The sequence below is a fragment of the Cygnus atratus genome, chromosome 4 (assembly GCF_013377495.2).
Source record: "Cygnus atratus isolate AKBS03 ecotype Queensland, Australia chromosome 4, CAtr_DNAZoo_HiC_assembly, whole genome shotgun sequence".
In the NCBI taxonomy this organism is placed as follows: Eukaryota; Metazoa; Chordata; class Aves; order Anseriformes; family Anatidae; genus Cygnus; species Cygnus atratus.
This window is the reverse complement of record NC_066365.1, coordinates 70,587,165-70,602,535: the sequence shown is the minus strand read 5'-3', so window position 1 is coordinate 70,602,535 and position 15,371 is coordinate 70,587,165. Positions and strand designations below refer to the sequence as shown.

Here is a 15,371-nt window from a genome sequence, read left to right as displayed (position 1 = left end):
ATCACATCAGCGCTAGGCAGGCGTCACCACCTTGAAGAATTCAATAATCCCTCAAGCTTTGCTAAGGAACTATTCTCTCTCCATCCAAAGTCAGAAAGGAAAAAAACAAAAACCAGCAACAACCAAACACCTACTAACACGGAGATCCTGCAAACATGCAGACACATAGGCAGGCAAAAAATAGGTAATTCAGAGACTGCTTTTGAATAAACGTACACATTTACTGATGCATATGGATCCTCCAGTAAGCCGTATAACAGATTTGCATCCAGACAAATCTCCCCACATACAATGGAGTTATTATCCAACTTACATAATTTAGGGGGAAAAAAAGTCATCGAGAAAGTACGATTTTCCGAGCCTGTTTTGTTTGTTTAGCAAAATGCTTTTTAAGATTTTTTTTTTCTCCATTTCTCTTTTGAAAAGACTTTCTTTCCAATGCATAACAATGTACATCTCTATTAGGTAATAGCTGACATGCTCACGTCCACTAATGCACGTGTAAAAGTTAGAAACAAGGTCTTGTTCAGCTCAGAGGGACCTCTAGCTCTGTGCGTGGTACATGGTTCGGAAACCTGCCCCCTGTGAAAGGAAGGGGAAAGGCTTCAGCTGCTCTTTCTCACCTGTAGATGGGCAGCCGGGTGAGAAACAGAGGATTTCACCTCTGCAGTGCGCACATCATCTTTCGCATCTCTGCTGCCAGCACAAGCAGGCAATGCCTGATCGCCCGCCTGCAGCTTGTTTGCACGCTCCGAGGCATCAAAATTTTCTATTTCCCCTCCAGAGCTGTCCGACTAGGTACCTGCCAGGCTCAGAACTATTTTTGCTGCTTCCTCAGGATGCTCTGAAGCTTACATAAAATGTGAAAATCGCATATGCCACTGCGTCGGGAAATCAAAATAGGATAGGATGTTCCTAGCTCTGAATAATACTTACTGAACTGCAGCTGGCTTCATTTTAAAAGTACGTAACGCTTACATAAATAAACAGTACTTGGTGATTCAAAGATTAGTCAAAAAATAAACAGTATTTGGTGATTCAAAGATTACTCGATGCATAGCTAGCTGCATGTCTCATGCTCAAGCACCCACGTTCACCTGGACACGACCTGCTGTTAAACCCAAGCCCAGCTCCCTGCGCAGCTAGCTGTGCAGACGACGAGTGACTTCGGAAGGCGGCCACCAAACCGCAGCCGTGCCTCTTTTTTGAGGAGCTGATGGGAATGGCACCACCGCCAATCACACCGACCCCATCCATCGCTTCCACGGCTCCTGGCGAGGTTTTAGGGCAAAGCAACGGGCCTGGCTCTGCAAGCATCCCTCTGCCTCTAGGAGGGGTTAGCAGCACCGCCAAACACCGACGGTTCTAACCCAAATTTCTATGCGGGGCTCCATAAAGGTTCACCGGCAGCTTGATTCGAGAGAAGCCCTCGAGCACCGGGGCAGAACAGGCACTGGATTCTCCAAATCCCACCGAAACAACCACCCAAAGGCACCTCGCTGTCACACACCAGCCGGGGCACCACCAAGCATCGTGCCACCCAACGCGCTCACAGAGCACGTCCGAGGGCACCTCTCCACCAAAAATTAACTTTTTACCGTTATTATTTTATTATTTGTTCTCCCCTCAGTGGAAACCTACAGGCAACTCAGAACTGAAAATAACAGATGCAGGTTTAATCGGGGGAAACCCTCTGAATATACGGGCTGTTCGCCGGAACGAACGCCTCGGGAAGAGGAAGCGGAGGAGATGCTAGGGAGGAAAACCAGAGCCAAGGCTGCCCCGGAGGGCGCAGCTCGGGGACCCCCAGGACGAAGCCGGTGATGCTCGCCCTAAGCCCGCTGCTCCGCGGGGCTCCGCGCAAACTTCTGCCGCACCCGGGCGTGTTTCCGCGCATCACACCCCCCCCCCCCAAATAACAAAAAATAATAAAATAAATAAATAAAGCAGTCACGACCGAACAACGAAGCCAAACCGCGGCGCTGCGCTTCCGCACCGCCTGCTGGCCGCCGGGGCCGGCTGTCCGTCCGTCCGCCCCCCCCCCGCGCAAGCTGCGCGGCCACCCCGCCCTGCGCGCAGCCTTAGGCGCTGGGCGGGGGCGAACACGGCGAGCGAGTAAAAAAAAAAAAAAAAAAATTTAAAATAATAAAACAAAACGAAAATGGTGAAAACGATTAGGAGGATAAACATAATCAAATCGGGAAGAAAAAAACAATGAACGCGACGCGGGCGGGGGGGCCCCGCGCACCCACCTTGCATCCCCGCCGCCGGCTCCGCCGCGCTCGGCCTCGGCTGCTGAAAATAGGGGGCAGGCGGCGGCGGCCAATCAGGGCCCGCGGCTCCCCCCGCCCAGCCAATGGCGGCCGCCCGCCCGCCGGCCCCCGGCCAACCAGGGCGCAGCCCCGGCCGGCGGCCGCCAGGGGGAGGGGCGCGGCTACGCCGGGAGGGGGAGGCGGGGGCGGGGCGGGTGCTGCCCGCCTGCGGGCACGGCCTCGCCCTGCTCCCCTCCCCTTTTACCCCTCTTTCACCCCATTTTTCCTCTTCCCAACCCTATTTTTCTAGCCCCTTCCCCCTATTACCCCCCTCTTTGCCTCTTTCGTCCCCATTTTCCTCCCTCTTTCTCCCCTATTTCCCCTCCTCTTTTCCTTTCCCCCCATTTTTCTCCCCCCTTTTCCTTTTATCCCCTTTTCCTTCTTTCCCCATTTTCCCTTTTCCTTTCCTCCCCCTCACTTTTTCCTCCTTTTCCTTCCTTCCCTTACTTTTCCCCTTTTCCCTCCTTCCTCCATTTCTCCTCTATTTGCCCCTTTCTTCCTTCTCCCATTTTTCCTTCGTTTTCCCCCTCTTCCTCCCTTCCCCCATTTTTCCTGTTTTCCCCCCTTTTCTTTCCTTTCCCCATTTTTTCATCTGTTCTTCCTCCCCCCACTTCCCCCCATTTTCCTTTTCACACATCTCTCTCCATCTCCCTTTTTCTTTCCCCACTTTTTCCCCTTTTCCCCCTTCCTCCCATTCTTTCCCCTTTTTTCTCCTTTTTCTTAATTTGTCTCCCCCATTCCCCCCCCCCCCTTTTTTTCAATCAGAAAGCAGGATGGGTGCCTTCTGATTGCCACCTGCCCCTCAGAGCCCAGTGAACATTTTGGGAATGGCAGAAGGCAGCAGGATGGATATACATATATATATTATATATACTTATATATATATATATTATATAATTTTATATATATATTAAAAACTGAAGTTAATTCATTAGCGTGTTCATAAAAATAAACTTTTCAATCAACAACATTCAGAAAACTCAACGGTAGAGGGGACAAAGCACAGCTTAAAACTTCCTTTATGTTTTTCTCTTCCCCCCCCCCACCCCCCCCCACCCGGCCTAATGACAACAGTACTTGGTAAGCTCGGAGCGAACCAAGATGGGGAACCCTTGCTGGTGCCCTGCTCCTCCTCACCTCATCCCCTGCGTCTAAAACAACTAAACCCTATCTCCTGAAGACTCTTGCCTCAACAGGCCACACGTTATTAATTTGCTCTGTGCTTTGCTAATGCAGGATACTACACGCCGTGAGGCGATAGAACCGATACCAACACGAGTCCTGATGCTAATTTACAGCAGAAATCTTTTCTTTAAGCAGACGAAGACACACTTCTTTCTCAGGTGGCCCAAGAGCTGAGGAGTCGGTGGTGCTACTAACTGCTGACAGGCAACCAATAACTGTGACAAATTATACATTCATGGCATCTGCAACAATCGATAAAGTGACTCACCAAATTAATAAAATATAGATCACAAAGCATACATTTATATTAAAGAATAATTTCGTGATAACCAAGTAATGCGGACGCTTCCAAGCATAAGATTAAATTACATGCTGAGCAAATCTGGCATTTTGTGATAAACTGCAAAAATAGTTTTTGCAACAGCAACTGAGGAAGAACATTGCTGACATCGTCTATAAACATGTTTTATAAAGTATAACCAAAAGTAACAAAAAAAAAGTCATTGAAGTGGTGGTTAAAAAATTCACAACCATATCCACAATAACTACTTTCGAGACTTCTTGCTTTGTAATTTATTCCTTCAAAAACGTCGCTCATTTTGGAGTTAAAAATAAAAAAGTTGCCCCTACACTGGGGACTATTTAAACCAAATTAATTTTTTTACCCAATTGGACTTCAGCAGCTGTATTTATTGGGATAGACAAAGATCTCCAGCACCTTTACGGTGAGGGGGAATTGTTGGAAGCAGACGAAGCAAGTCCCTTGACAGATGGATGTGGTCTCCCTGAACATGTTGAGGTGCCTTAGGCCTACCCAAAGCATTTCCCTCAGCTTCAGGATGACACAAGGCAGCATCCCGCTGGCCTCCACGAAGGCCCAAACCTACACACATGGTTAAGGGTCTTACTACAAGATGATCTGCTGCTGAGAAACACCTCAAGAGCTTTTCTAACCCCATGTAAACGTGACAGAAAAGGAAAAGAGCGCATCTTATGGCAGGCTTTTCCTGTGAGGAACACCACGCTGAGGCATACCCCTCAATCTCCACCACCCTACCTAACTCACTGTGAAGGAGCTTTGAAACACATCCTAAACTAAGTACTTAAAACACTGAGATCCTGATAATTAAAGTTTACAGTTAATAGTTCCTGAAACTCCTCAGCACTTGGTCTCTGTTCACTAATTATGCTGGCGTTAGAGGGCTGTCTTAAAACCAGCCTTAATCCTCCGTATCACCAAACGCGCAGTGCTCTCACACAGTATTCATGTGATTAGAGTCCTGCCAAGTCTTCCAAATACTTCTTTTATAGCAAAACATCCATAATTTCCTGGAACTGTACTTTCACAGTTACAATGCTCCAGAACTGTATCAAGTCCAGGGGTATTTTACATGCACAATGTTTGTCTTCTTTCTAAACTTACCCGGATTTCCTCACTAAACACAGGACACAAGGTCTTTCCCGTCCTTCTTGCTAACTAATAAATAACGGAGGCCTAATTCTGAGATGCTGTCATGTAACAAAAAAATCAATTAGAGCCTAAGTGATATAAAACATTATTTGTTTATACTACCCCATTATGAATTGAATTCCTGTTTTAAACAAATGACATTTAATAATACATTAAACATGCAAACAGGAACATATTTGAAGTTATAATTCCATCAGCTCTTTCTCATGACATTCGTTTTCTCCAAGGCCATATCCACATTTCAATTTAATCATTTATAGAATATTGCTGAGGTAATAAACAAATATGGGACCTTAAAAAATGGCTTCCTTCTTGGATAAGCTGCTGTCTTCCCTAACTACGGCAACTTAGATCAGTAAAAAAAGAAATTATTCTCTGGCATATTATTAGCAACTTTTAAATTTTTTTTTTTACAAAATGTTCTTTTCTTCAGAATATAGTATCTCTATTTGGAAAACATAACCAATTAATCCTCCCTTCACAGGACCATTTATTTCAAGATTTTACGAATTTTCTGCACATTTTCGTTTCCTAAGAAAATACCCACACTGCTATGAGTCTTCTCAGCCACCGAAACGCCACTACACATAGCAGTAACGCATATTTTAGAGAGGCAGCAAACAGGACAAGTTTCAGAATTACACCCACCACCCTCAAGATAAGATGAGGCGAGAGCACTTTTCCTTGCCATAAATTACCACTGCCTCCTATCAGCAATTATTTAACTTCTAAAATAGATGCAACACAGACAAATTATGAACTATAATTATGCAGCTTTATCTATGATATTGAGACTGCACACATGCATATATGTATATCCTAGTCTACTCTAAAATGCAACCGTATGCATAATGCTAAGAACTACCATCAAATATACCAGGACATCTGTCCTGGTTTCAGGTAGGACAGAGTTAATTTTCCTCCTAGTAGCTGGCAGGGTGCTATGTTTTGGATTAGAATGAGAAGAGCGCTGATAACATGCTGATGTTTTAATTGTTGTAGAGCAGTGCTTACACCAAGCCAAGGACTTTTCAGCTTCTCGCTCTGTCCTGCTAGCGAGCAGGCTAGGGATGCAGCAGGAGCTGGGAGGGGACAGACCCAGGACAGCTGACCCAAACTGGCCAAAGGGGTATTCCATACCATCTGACGTCATGCTGAACAATATATAGGGGTGGCTAGCCGGGGTGGGGGGCCGGCTGCTCGGGGATAGGCTGGGCATCGGTCAACGGGTGGTGAGCAATTGCATTGTGCATCACTTATTTCGTACACATTATTACTATTAATACTATTATTATTATTATTGTTGTTATTATTTTTCCTGTCTTAATAAACTGTCTTTATCTGAACTCACAGGCTTCACTTTCCCGTTTCTCTCCCCCATCCCGGAGAGGGAGGGGGGAGGGTGAGCGAACGGCTGTGTGGTGTTTGGCTGCCAGCCAGGCTAAACCACAACAACATCTTTAACTTATCTCCCAGAATGACAATGTTTCTATCCTAAATATCTGAAAGTCATTCCAGAGGGCAAAAATGCCCACTACTGCTCTTAATCCCTATGGTACCAGTCTCTTGATCCCATTGTATTTTCTTCCCCAAAACCTTCCTCCTTTGCAAACCACAGTGCAGAAACCTAAGTTCAGAGGAGTCAGAAGGACCACCAGCCGAGCTCCCAAGGGACAAAAACCAAACCGAAACACCACCGAGTGCAACACTGAAGCCCCATCAGGTCCAGACAACCATATTCTTAAATATACCCAAAGGCTGGCAGTATTAGGAGCATTGCGCACAGTTGGCCTGTTCATGGCTGCTGCTAGACACAGGACACTGAGCTTGACAACACTTATGGTCTGATCCAGCTCAATGATCTTTTCATGAATTACTTCAAGACTATAGAATTATTGAATAACTTAAGTCACTACATGAAAACAAATGAAAATTAGGCTATTCTTGCACTATCCTGACTCAGTACCACCTCTGCCATGTTCTCAAAGACGCTTTGGTCTTGGTAGGACCACCGTTTCTCCCAAGGAAGCCACACCTGCTCAATCTCTACCATGCCAAGAAGTGCTGCCTCTCCAACAGCTCCTCTTCATGCATGCCGTTGTTCAGATATCCATCTTAGACGCAGGATAACACTGCAGATCTTTAAGAGAACCATTGCTTTCCAGGTCACTGTTAGCTCCCACACCTCTTCAGAAGCCCTGCTCCTACCTGCATGGCCTCACATTTGCCCAGAGCTGGCACCAGCGCTTGCTGGGCTAGGGAAGGGCAGATGCATGCAGGGGTCTGGAAGTGGGCTCAGCAACCTATGTGCTCAGGGATTCAGTATTTCTTTCGTTCACTTCCTAAAACATCAAATTTACAGCATTCATTATGCAGTGAACGTTATGTAACAAGAAGCTTGGGTGACTTTTTAAACCTAAGCATTTCTTGACATTCTTCCTTGCGCTCCTATAGGGCTTAAAACATGCCAGATTCCCTCACATCTGGGTTCTCCATAGAAACTTAATAAAAAGATGGCAACTTAATGCAGTTGTCTTTTTCCATGCTGGCTTTCAATGGTGATAGAATATATTGCTACAATAAAAAGCCTTGATACTTTCTGATTTAAAGCACATGACAAATGCTATTTTTAAAGTCAAAACCTGTTAGAATGATGGGGATGGGGTTGGAGTTTTGGTTTCTTTTTTGGAAGAGTGAAGATTATTTTCTTCTTTACTTACAGAGAAAATTTTGAATATTGTACATGCACATTTCACATCATTTTGCAAAACTGTCAACAGCAGATATGTGCTTCCTACTTTGAACTATCTCCTTGTGTTGCAACCTTCATCTAAATTTGAAAATATTTTGGTAAACATAACTGATGTTTCATGGGTGTAATTTTGAGAGCATAAGGAATTTAAGAAAACAGTTGATGCTGTACTAAAATCTAAAATAGTCTTTCAAGAAATCATCGGCTCTCTCAGATCAGCAAGCTAATAAGATAACTATCTAGAAACGGGGATCTGTAGTCCCTCTACTTCCTCCTAAATTTTCCTCCCCATAGAGTTGTTTTGGAGCTATTGAGCTCCTTTTGCAGAATACTTGTATGTTCTATTGTGGTGAAATATTTAATACATTAGTTAAATAAAAGATAGTTTTTCTTCTCCTAACGTGTTTATCCAAGTACTTGTATCACAATGTTTACCAGAATGGGCTTTTACTCCAAGTGCAGATTGTCGCAGATAGGTAACAGTAATAAACATCCACACTTTTCCCAGATAAAGAAAACAGTGTGAATAGAACACTATAAGTGCTACTGGCACAACATATATCTTAGAAGCATAGGGCTAAGAAGGATTTTGCTTGGGACATTACAGAGACTACACAAAATAAGTCCTGTCATCAACTTGAGCTGCCAGTCAAGGAAACCCTTTGCCACCCCTCTCACTGGAATGCTGCTGTGGAATCTGGGCACTCTGGCAATCAGGAAACCTCCTCTAGGACTCAGCCTCAGTTAATTCAGCATTTATTGCACCTGGTTTTGCTTCTGTGGCCATTGGATTTCAGTTCTTTCACTATTTCTCCATACTGTGTCTCTCTAAAGATGAATACTTTAAACTCCTCACATCTCCCTCTTACCTGATAGTCTCTTCACCTTCCTCAAACTGTTCAAAAAAAAAAAAATGAACTCACACTGATAAAGCAGAAAATTCTGTTCACTTGTTTTTATGCATGCCACAGGGGCTGCTAATGCACATCCTGTGATCATCCAGCACTATTTATCTATAATGAGGATCTTGTTCTAAGTTCCCATTTTACAAAACTCTGCCATTACTCACTTAGAAGATATGACCTTCGATTTTGCATTTTGATTTCACTTCTATTAGCCCAGTTTTTCAATGTCATCTCAGTTATTTCTGTACAATAGCCTGATTCTCTTCTATATTTAGGATGCCTTCCAATTTTGTCATTAGCACAACCCCTCTAATGGTGCCAGGTGATCCACATTAAATAAGTCAAGCTCAATACTCTGCTGGTAACCTCTCTGGCATACCACACCTTTTAGAAAAAGGTTATTTCGTCTCAAGAAACACCTGCCAGTGATTTATGCAGGTGAAAATAATAATTCTTTAGCTCTTTGGTCCAGCTGCAAGCACCGTCCTTTCTTTGTTGCTTCCTTAGGCTAAGGGTTAAGATATACAGAATTAAATTGTGCCCATGGTTGCTTGCACAAAGACAGAGTCTGGTCCCTGTAACATCACAGGGCATTATTCAACAGGTGATAGTGAGTACTGTTCTCTGGCTCCAGGTCTTCAACACCGCTGGGCAAACCCTGAGGAATCAGCCTCCTTGGCTGGAGTCACACACGTGCTTTGTGGATGCTTTAGCACCAACCTTCAAGAAGGCAAAAACCAAACCTTAGCTTGGTTCCTCATTTCTCCTTGAGTGCTTCTGGTAGCTCATAAGGTAGAGGTCTGTAATTCTCAGCAGCAATAAACACTGGTTTTTAGGAGTCTCGAATTAATTCACAGTATGCTTCTTAGTATTCCATAAAACACGCACCACTTGCAAGTGCTGAGGGCTGAGCTGAAGCTTTTTTTTTGAACCAGGTAACGTCTGGATTTCAAAACAGTGGTTGTTTGTAAGTGGAGAACTGCCCGGGGAAGGCACGAGAGGCTGCCCTGCACGCAGCTTGCCTGCCTTTGGCGTACCGGAGCCTTCAGAACCCCTAAGAAATGGTTCTGCCAAAAAATAAAATAAAATTAAGTAGCTTAACCATGTTTAGAAGCACTGCCAACACTGAGGCATCAAACCAAAGCGTTTGCCCGTACCTGTCTCCCTATCCCCAGAATGATCAAACAACGTCTTTAAAGTGGTCCAAGACTGTCTGCGAGGCATCGGAGGCGAGAGGAGCAGAGCCAGGAGGCAAGGCATGCTGCAGCCACTGCCTCCGCCGGGAGCATCCTCGGGGTGAGCCGTCCAGAGCCCAGCCGTGCTTATCGCCAAAAGGACGGGATTTCTCTGCAGAGAGACGGCAGCAACTTGAGGACCAGCGCCGAGGCATGTTCAACAAAACGCTGGCTTTTAATTACACAATTATGCAGGGCTCAAAGACGCAGCGCTGAAGTTCGGCGGGCACTCAGCGGAGCGGCGTTACACAACTCTTGTTCCTGGCACTCAACCTGCTTCAGCGGTTAAATGCTGCAGCCACATGCGTGCAAGATGATTTTTCTTAAATGCTTACAACAACAACAATATAGTCAAAGTTATGAACTTCAGTTAGTTTTGTGCTCATTAAATCACAGCTGTTTCCCCTTGATGTAGTATTAGATCAGACATCACTAAAACTGCCTTTGTGTGTGTGTATATATATATACACAAATACACTTTTCCCTTTGTTCTGCAAAACAAACTCTAAGTAGAAAAGTGCTTATATTAAAGCTATGTAGAATTAAATGTCAATTAACAGTTAATAATAGTCTTAAGATAACATTTCAGTTCTATCATAATGCCATAATAAACTACCTGCAGAATTGACATTGTTTGGTTTCATTTATTGTTTTCCCTTGGAAAGAAACTACCAGTTGATTAAAAATCCTCAACGATAGTAAGCATTAACAGCTCAACTGGAAATGCTTAACTCCACTGTTTGCTCACAAGGAGGTCAACACACCTCATTTCACTTGCCTACCTGCTCATCGCAGCTCTGCAAACAGGAGAAAGGGTTTATATATATAATATTATACATATACAATTAGTATATTAATAATAGATGTAATTAAAGTTATTAGTGTACTCCTTTAACCGAAGCAGATGTACTGTCCTTCCCTCCAGTCCTCCATAAGCTCTTTGGAAGAAAGATAACGCAGAACCTAGCACACTGCAAGCAGCACAAACCATAGGAAATGCTCTATGTGGCACAACCTTCTATTTAGTCTATCCAGAGTGACAGTATTGTTCAATTAGGATAATATAAACCCATTTTTCAATGATACATACATGTTTGTTTTTGAAACTATCTGAAATACAGAAACCAATCCATTTATTGTAGACACAAAACTGGACAGAGATATGCAGTAATTAATGTCCTTCATTGCCTTCTACATTGACGCTCTCACTAGAACAAGACTTCTCACTAGAGCAAGACTTCTTCATGCAGTCCAACTTTTAACATGCAAAGGAACAGAATGGTTTTGATGGGTAAATCAGAAACAACAGCTTCAATTTTATTTTTAAGATCATCCATTCCTATGTTCCTTTTTGGAAGAGTTTGGAGGCTTCAGAAGCTCTAAAAATGGTTCTGCCAAAAAAAATAGAGGCTTGATAGTTTTTAGAAGCACTGACAATACTAATGCTTCAAACCAGACTGTCGGCCTGTACCTGATGTTCCGTTCTGTGAACACAAGACCTCTGTACTTCTACAAAAAGCAGCAACAGATACTGTAATGAAGTCTGAACTCTACAATACTCTGAAGCATCTAATTTCAGTTCTTTTGACGTACATCTACATTGCATTTTACCCACATACCTCATGGCTAAGTTCATTTCTACATAAATTCACTTAGCAAATATAGCTTGTAGGAGCATTTAACAATGTACCACGTCAAGCAACTTCCACATGCTAGGCTAGAAGCATTTTAGTATGTTAGGAGAAGGACATAAAGCTCAACAACTAGCTGCATGCATCTTTTTCCACCATTATCTAATAAGAAGGTGGCAACTGGAAGCAGGATGGGCTTAAAACATCCTCTGGCATATTCTGCAGTATGACATGCACGGTCCAGGTCACTTAACAGGAGTACACACATCCTCGTTCCTTCTCCAACAAAACAATACTGCCGCAACCAGCTGCTTACAAAGTACCCGGTGCATTATTTACAAGGAAATAATACTGTTACAGCATCTGGATTGACTCTCAGTAAACCCGTATGAATTTTTCAACATATGGCCTCTATGTTGCCCCACTGTCAGCGCTCAATGCCCTCTTTTAACCTATCTGCCAAAACATGAAACATGTTTCAGATGACAAGAAATAGATGCAAGAAGTGCTTTAACTTAATTCCAGCTGTAAATAGTTGTAGGGTAGTGACAAAACGCAAGAGATTTCCAGTTTTATAGGAACACATTTCCAATCTCTTTGGTAAGGTGACATCTCTGTACATACCACAGGACAAACGGGCTCCAAAGGCACCTTTGCAAGATCCATCTGTGTGTTTCTCACACCGCTCCTGACGACTCCTCAACCAGCAGAACAAACGCGCGAGCGACAGATGAGCAGCTTCCATCATGTCCAAAGGACTCACAAAAAATCTAACAATTGTAAGTGCTATGAACAAGGTTATTTTTATTTAAACACAGAAGAAACACTCCACTGAGTTGAAAAAAGAGGAAAAATATGAAGACGTTTAAGAAGGCAGAAAAGAGCACTGGAGCTGTCCTTGGCATGGACAAAGCTACACTCTTGAGAAGAGTTGAAAAGCAACAGCCTCTCAAGAAGAAACTAGTATCAACTTGTTTGAACTAGAAACTCCCTATACAAGCTAAGCAAACAATGTTATCCTTTCAATAACCCCAATACTTGAAACAGAAATAGCCAAGCAAACAAACACATTCAACAATATTTTGTCCTTCTGTAGTATCCCTCATCTGGGCCACAGAATTTTCTGTTTAACACTAAGATGTGTCAATTTTTATACCGTAAAGAAGCTAGAAGAAAGATTTGAGTCCCATGAGAGCCTCTGTATTGCTTGACTGTCTCCACACATGCAAATTTCACAGGGTGTAATTAACCAAATGCCCTAAACAGGCATTTAAACAGGTATTTAACCACATTAAGTGTCAAATACTTCAGAACAAGAAAGCAGGAGTCATTACAAGAACTCAGATTTAACAGTAAGACCCACACAACACTGTGGAGGTAAAAGAAATGAAAAGCAGCAGGATGATGGTGCAAGAATAGTAATTCGTCTTTATTGGAAGTGCTGCATTTGGGGCAGAAAAGTCTTTGCAGACATCCATAGAGTATCAAGCTCTACAAGAGTGATGTCCACAGTACCTGGTTAGGAAATCCAGTCTCATCTCTTTGAAATCCAGCACCATTTAACACACTTCCTGCTATAAACACTTCTAATGTACACAAGGAAAAGCCGTGTTGATGTAAGTGATTATAGGACAGTACTAAAATAGAAACATGTTTTTACTTTTATTATGAAATGCTGCTCTGTAATTATTATGTTGTGCCTAAATAATTTCTAAACTGTGCCTAGAAAGACTGGACTTAACTCTTTTTTATTATTTTTAATAAGTACAACAGATGGGGAGAAGAGAAAAAAATCAGTCACAGCAAAATAATATTCCAGACATGAAATACTGTTACAATGAGAACATCAACTGAATGTCACTTGATTATATAACATCTGATAAATCAAAACCAAGAGGCACCAAAAAATGTTAGACGCTAAGCTATCCCCCTCACTTTTCTTCGAACTATTTTTAATCAGGTTCTCACTTTAAAATTGCTCAGTTATTCCATTTGCTGAGAACAGTATATTCTGAATCTGAAACACCCCACCCACCCCACCTCCATCCACTGAAGAAATCCCATCACCGAAGTCGTAAAGTGGTTATTTAAAAGCGACCATTTGAAAAGGCAAAATCTTCCTTTAATCCACTAGACTTTTGGGGGGTATGACGATTTTTTTTTTAATGTAAAAGTAGACTGAAAAATATTTCTGACAACTTCTTAAAGAAGTGACAAAACTGATATTCAACTTCCAAGCAAGCGAAGGATCTAACCAACAGGATCCATTGCAGGCAGAGCCCAGGACAGAACTCCTACCCTAGCTATGGGGTGCAAGGAAAGGGGCAAAGACCCTGTAAGCTTAGAAAAACTGATCCCTCACAACTTTTTTTTTTTTTTTTTTTAACAGTTCTTGCTAATTTCTCCCCAGTAACTAGAGTTCAGGACTGGTAATGCATATTTTTGTACAATAAATGTTTGATTTTCATTTTTTTCCTATTGAATTTAGAGCATATTACAGTCTAGCTCTTAAAAAAGAACTGTAACTCAAAAGAGAATAAGAATACCGAGCCTGTATTTAAGAAATGTTTATAGTCCCAAAAATATACGTAAACCAACTTGCTATGACTCACTGTGATCTAGTCATGAAAAAAAAAATTGAAGGGACTGAATTACCTGTCAAAAAAAGAAATGAAGAAGCTTAAAGATTTTTTTTTTAAAATTACAAATTTGGCAAAAAAATTGATGGTCCTACTGCGGCTCAAGAGCAGAAACAGACTCGTATGTAACAGACTTGTAAAGTAACCTGTTACTTACACAAAACCACAAAATGGTAGCAAAGTATAAGTAAACAGATTGGATTAAATTAGTTAATACTCTTCTAGGATTCTCAATATTTCTGGTTGTTCAAGCCTGGAACAAAAGTAAGTGTATGTCTATAGGGAATCTAGCACTTCAGGCTTGAGAGGAGATGAGGTGGAGAGGGAGGATGTGTAACTGAATGTGCCCTTTGGAAGCCAACTTAGTCTCAACTGTTTTAAGGTTACTGACACTCCAGAAAACCAAAAAACAGAGTTATTAGGGACATGAAATACTACACCTGTGGAAAATACTCTTTGCGTTGTTTTCTTGTGCTTCTCCAAAGCTTTGATTTACTCTGGACTTGAGCGGATACATTTCTTTTGCTATGAGTCAACCAACCAGTATGAAAACTGCAGAATTTGAGGCACTGAATACGCAAACCTACAAAGTTCACACATTATATGGATCGCTGTTGTTGAATCTTGACTATTTTCTTCACTAATGTCAGTAGAAACATACATAATAGGCATCAGTGAAATGATGAAAGCACTGACCAGGAAGAATGAACAGTTAACAAGAGTTTTCTGCTCAGATTAGAAGAGGTGTGTAAGTATCCAGTTACCAAAAGAGACCTTGTTGGTTTTTTGTCAGAGAACTGTTGAAGCAGCTGATGAGCCTGCTTTGGGACAGTGGAGGCTGTATCAGCCACTGGCAAATAAAGACTGACCAGGATCACTGCCAGAATCCATATAACCCACTATATAGAAAGGGAAACCATGTACGGTCCTCAACTTCAGTACATACTCTGGGTGTCACAGAGACTTTCTCCTTGAAGAAGAGATTTGAGAAAATCTCTGGAAGAAAGAAGACATTGCAGTTAGGAAAATGGATTTACGGCGCCAGTCCTGAAGAACCGCACAGTATTACCCCACAGAGTATTTTATCCTGTAGACATTCCAGCAACATAGTCTCATTCAAAGAAGACAAGCACCCATTAAGCTTTAAGTTTATGAGTATTTTTAAGCTTCTACTTACCTTAGTTGAAGGGATTAAAAAAATCCCTTTGTATACTAACATACAGAAATCAGTCTAAGAATTG

At 42.4% G+C, this 15,371-nt stretch overlaps 1 protein-coding gene across 10 annotated transcripts in view; it reads right to left on the bottom strand.

Annotated features, from left to right (window-relative positions):
• The window catches only part of CTBP1 (C-terminal binding protein 1), a 234,963-nt gene that overhangs the window by 145,370 nt on the left and 74,222 nt on the right, over positions 1-15,371 (bottom strand). The window contains exon 1 of one of the 10 annotated variants that reach the window (XM_050710303.1): positions 2,253-2,309. The exons of 7 other annotated variants lie outside the window; for them this stretch is intronic. In XM_050710303.1, the coding sequence (XP_050566260.1) occupies positions 2,253-2,259 (7 nt within the window). In that variant the 5' untranslated portion in view covers positions 2,260-2,309. Of the gene's footprint in view, positions 1-2,252; positions 2,310-15,371 lie in introns of those variants that run through there. 2 more of the 10 variants (XM_050710305.1, XM_050710304.1) reach the window with 2 other exon arrangements.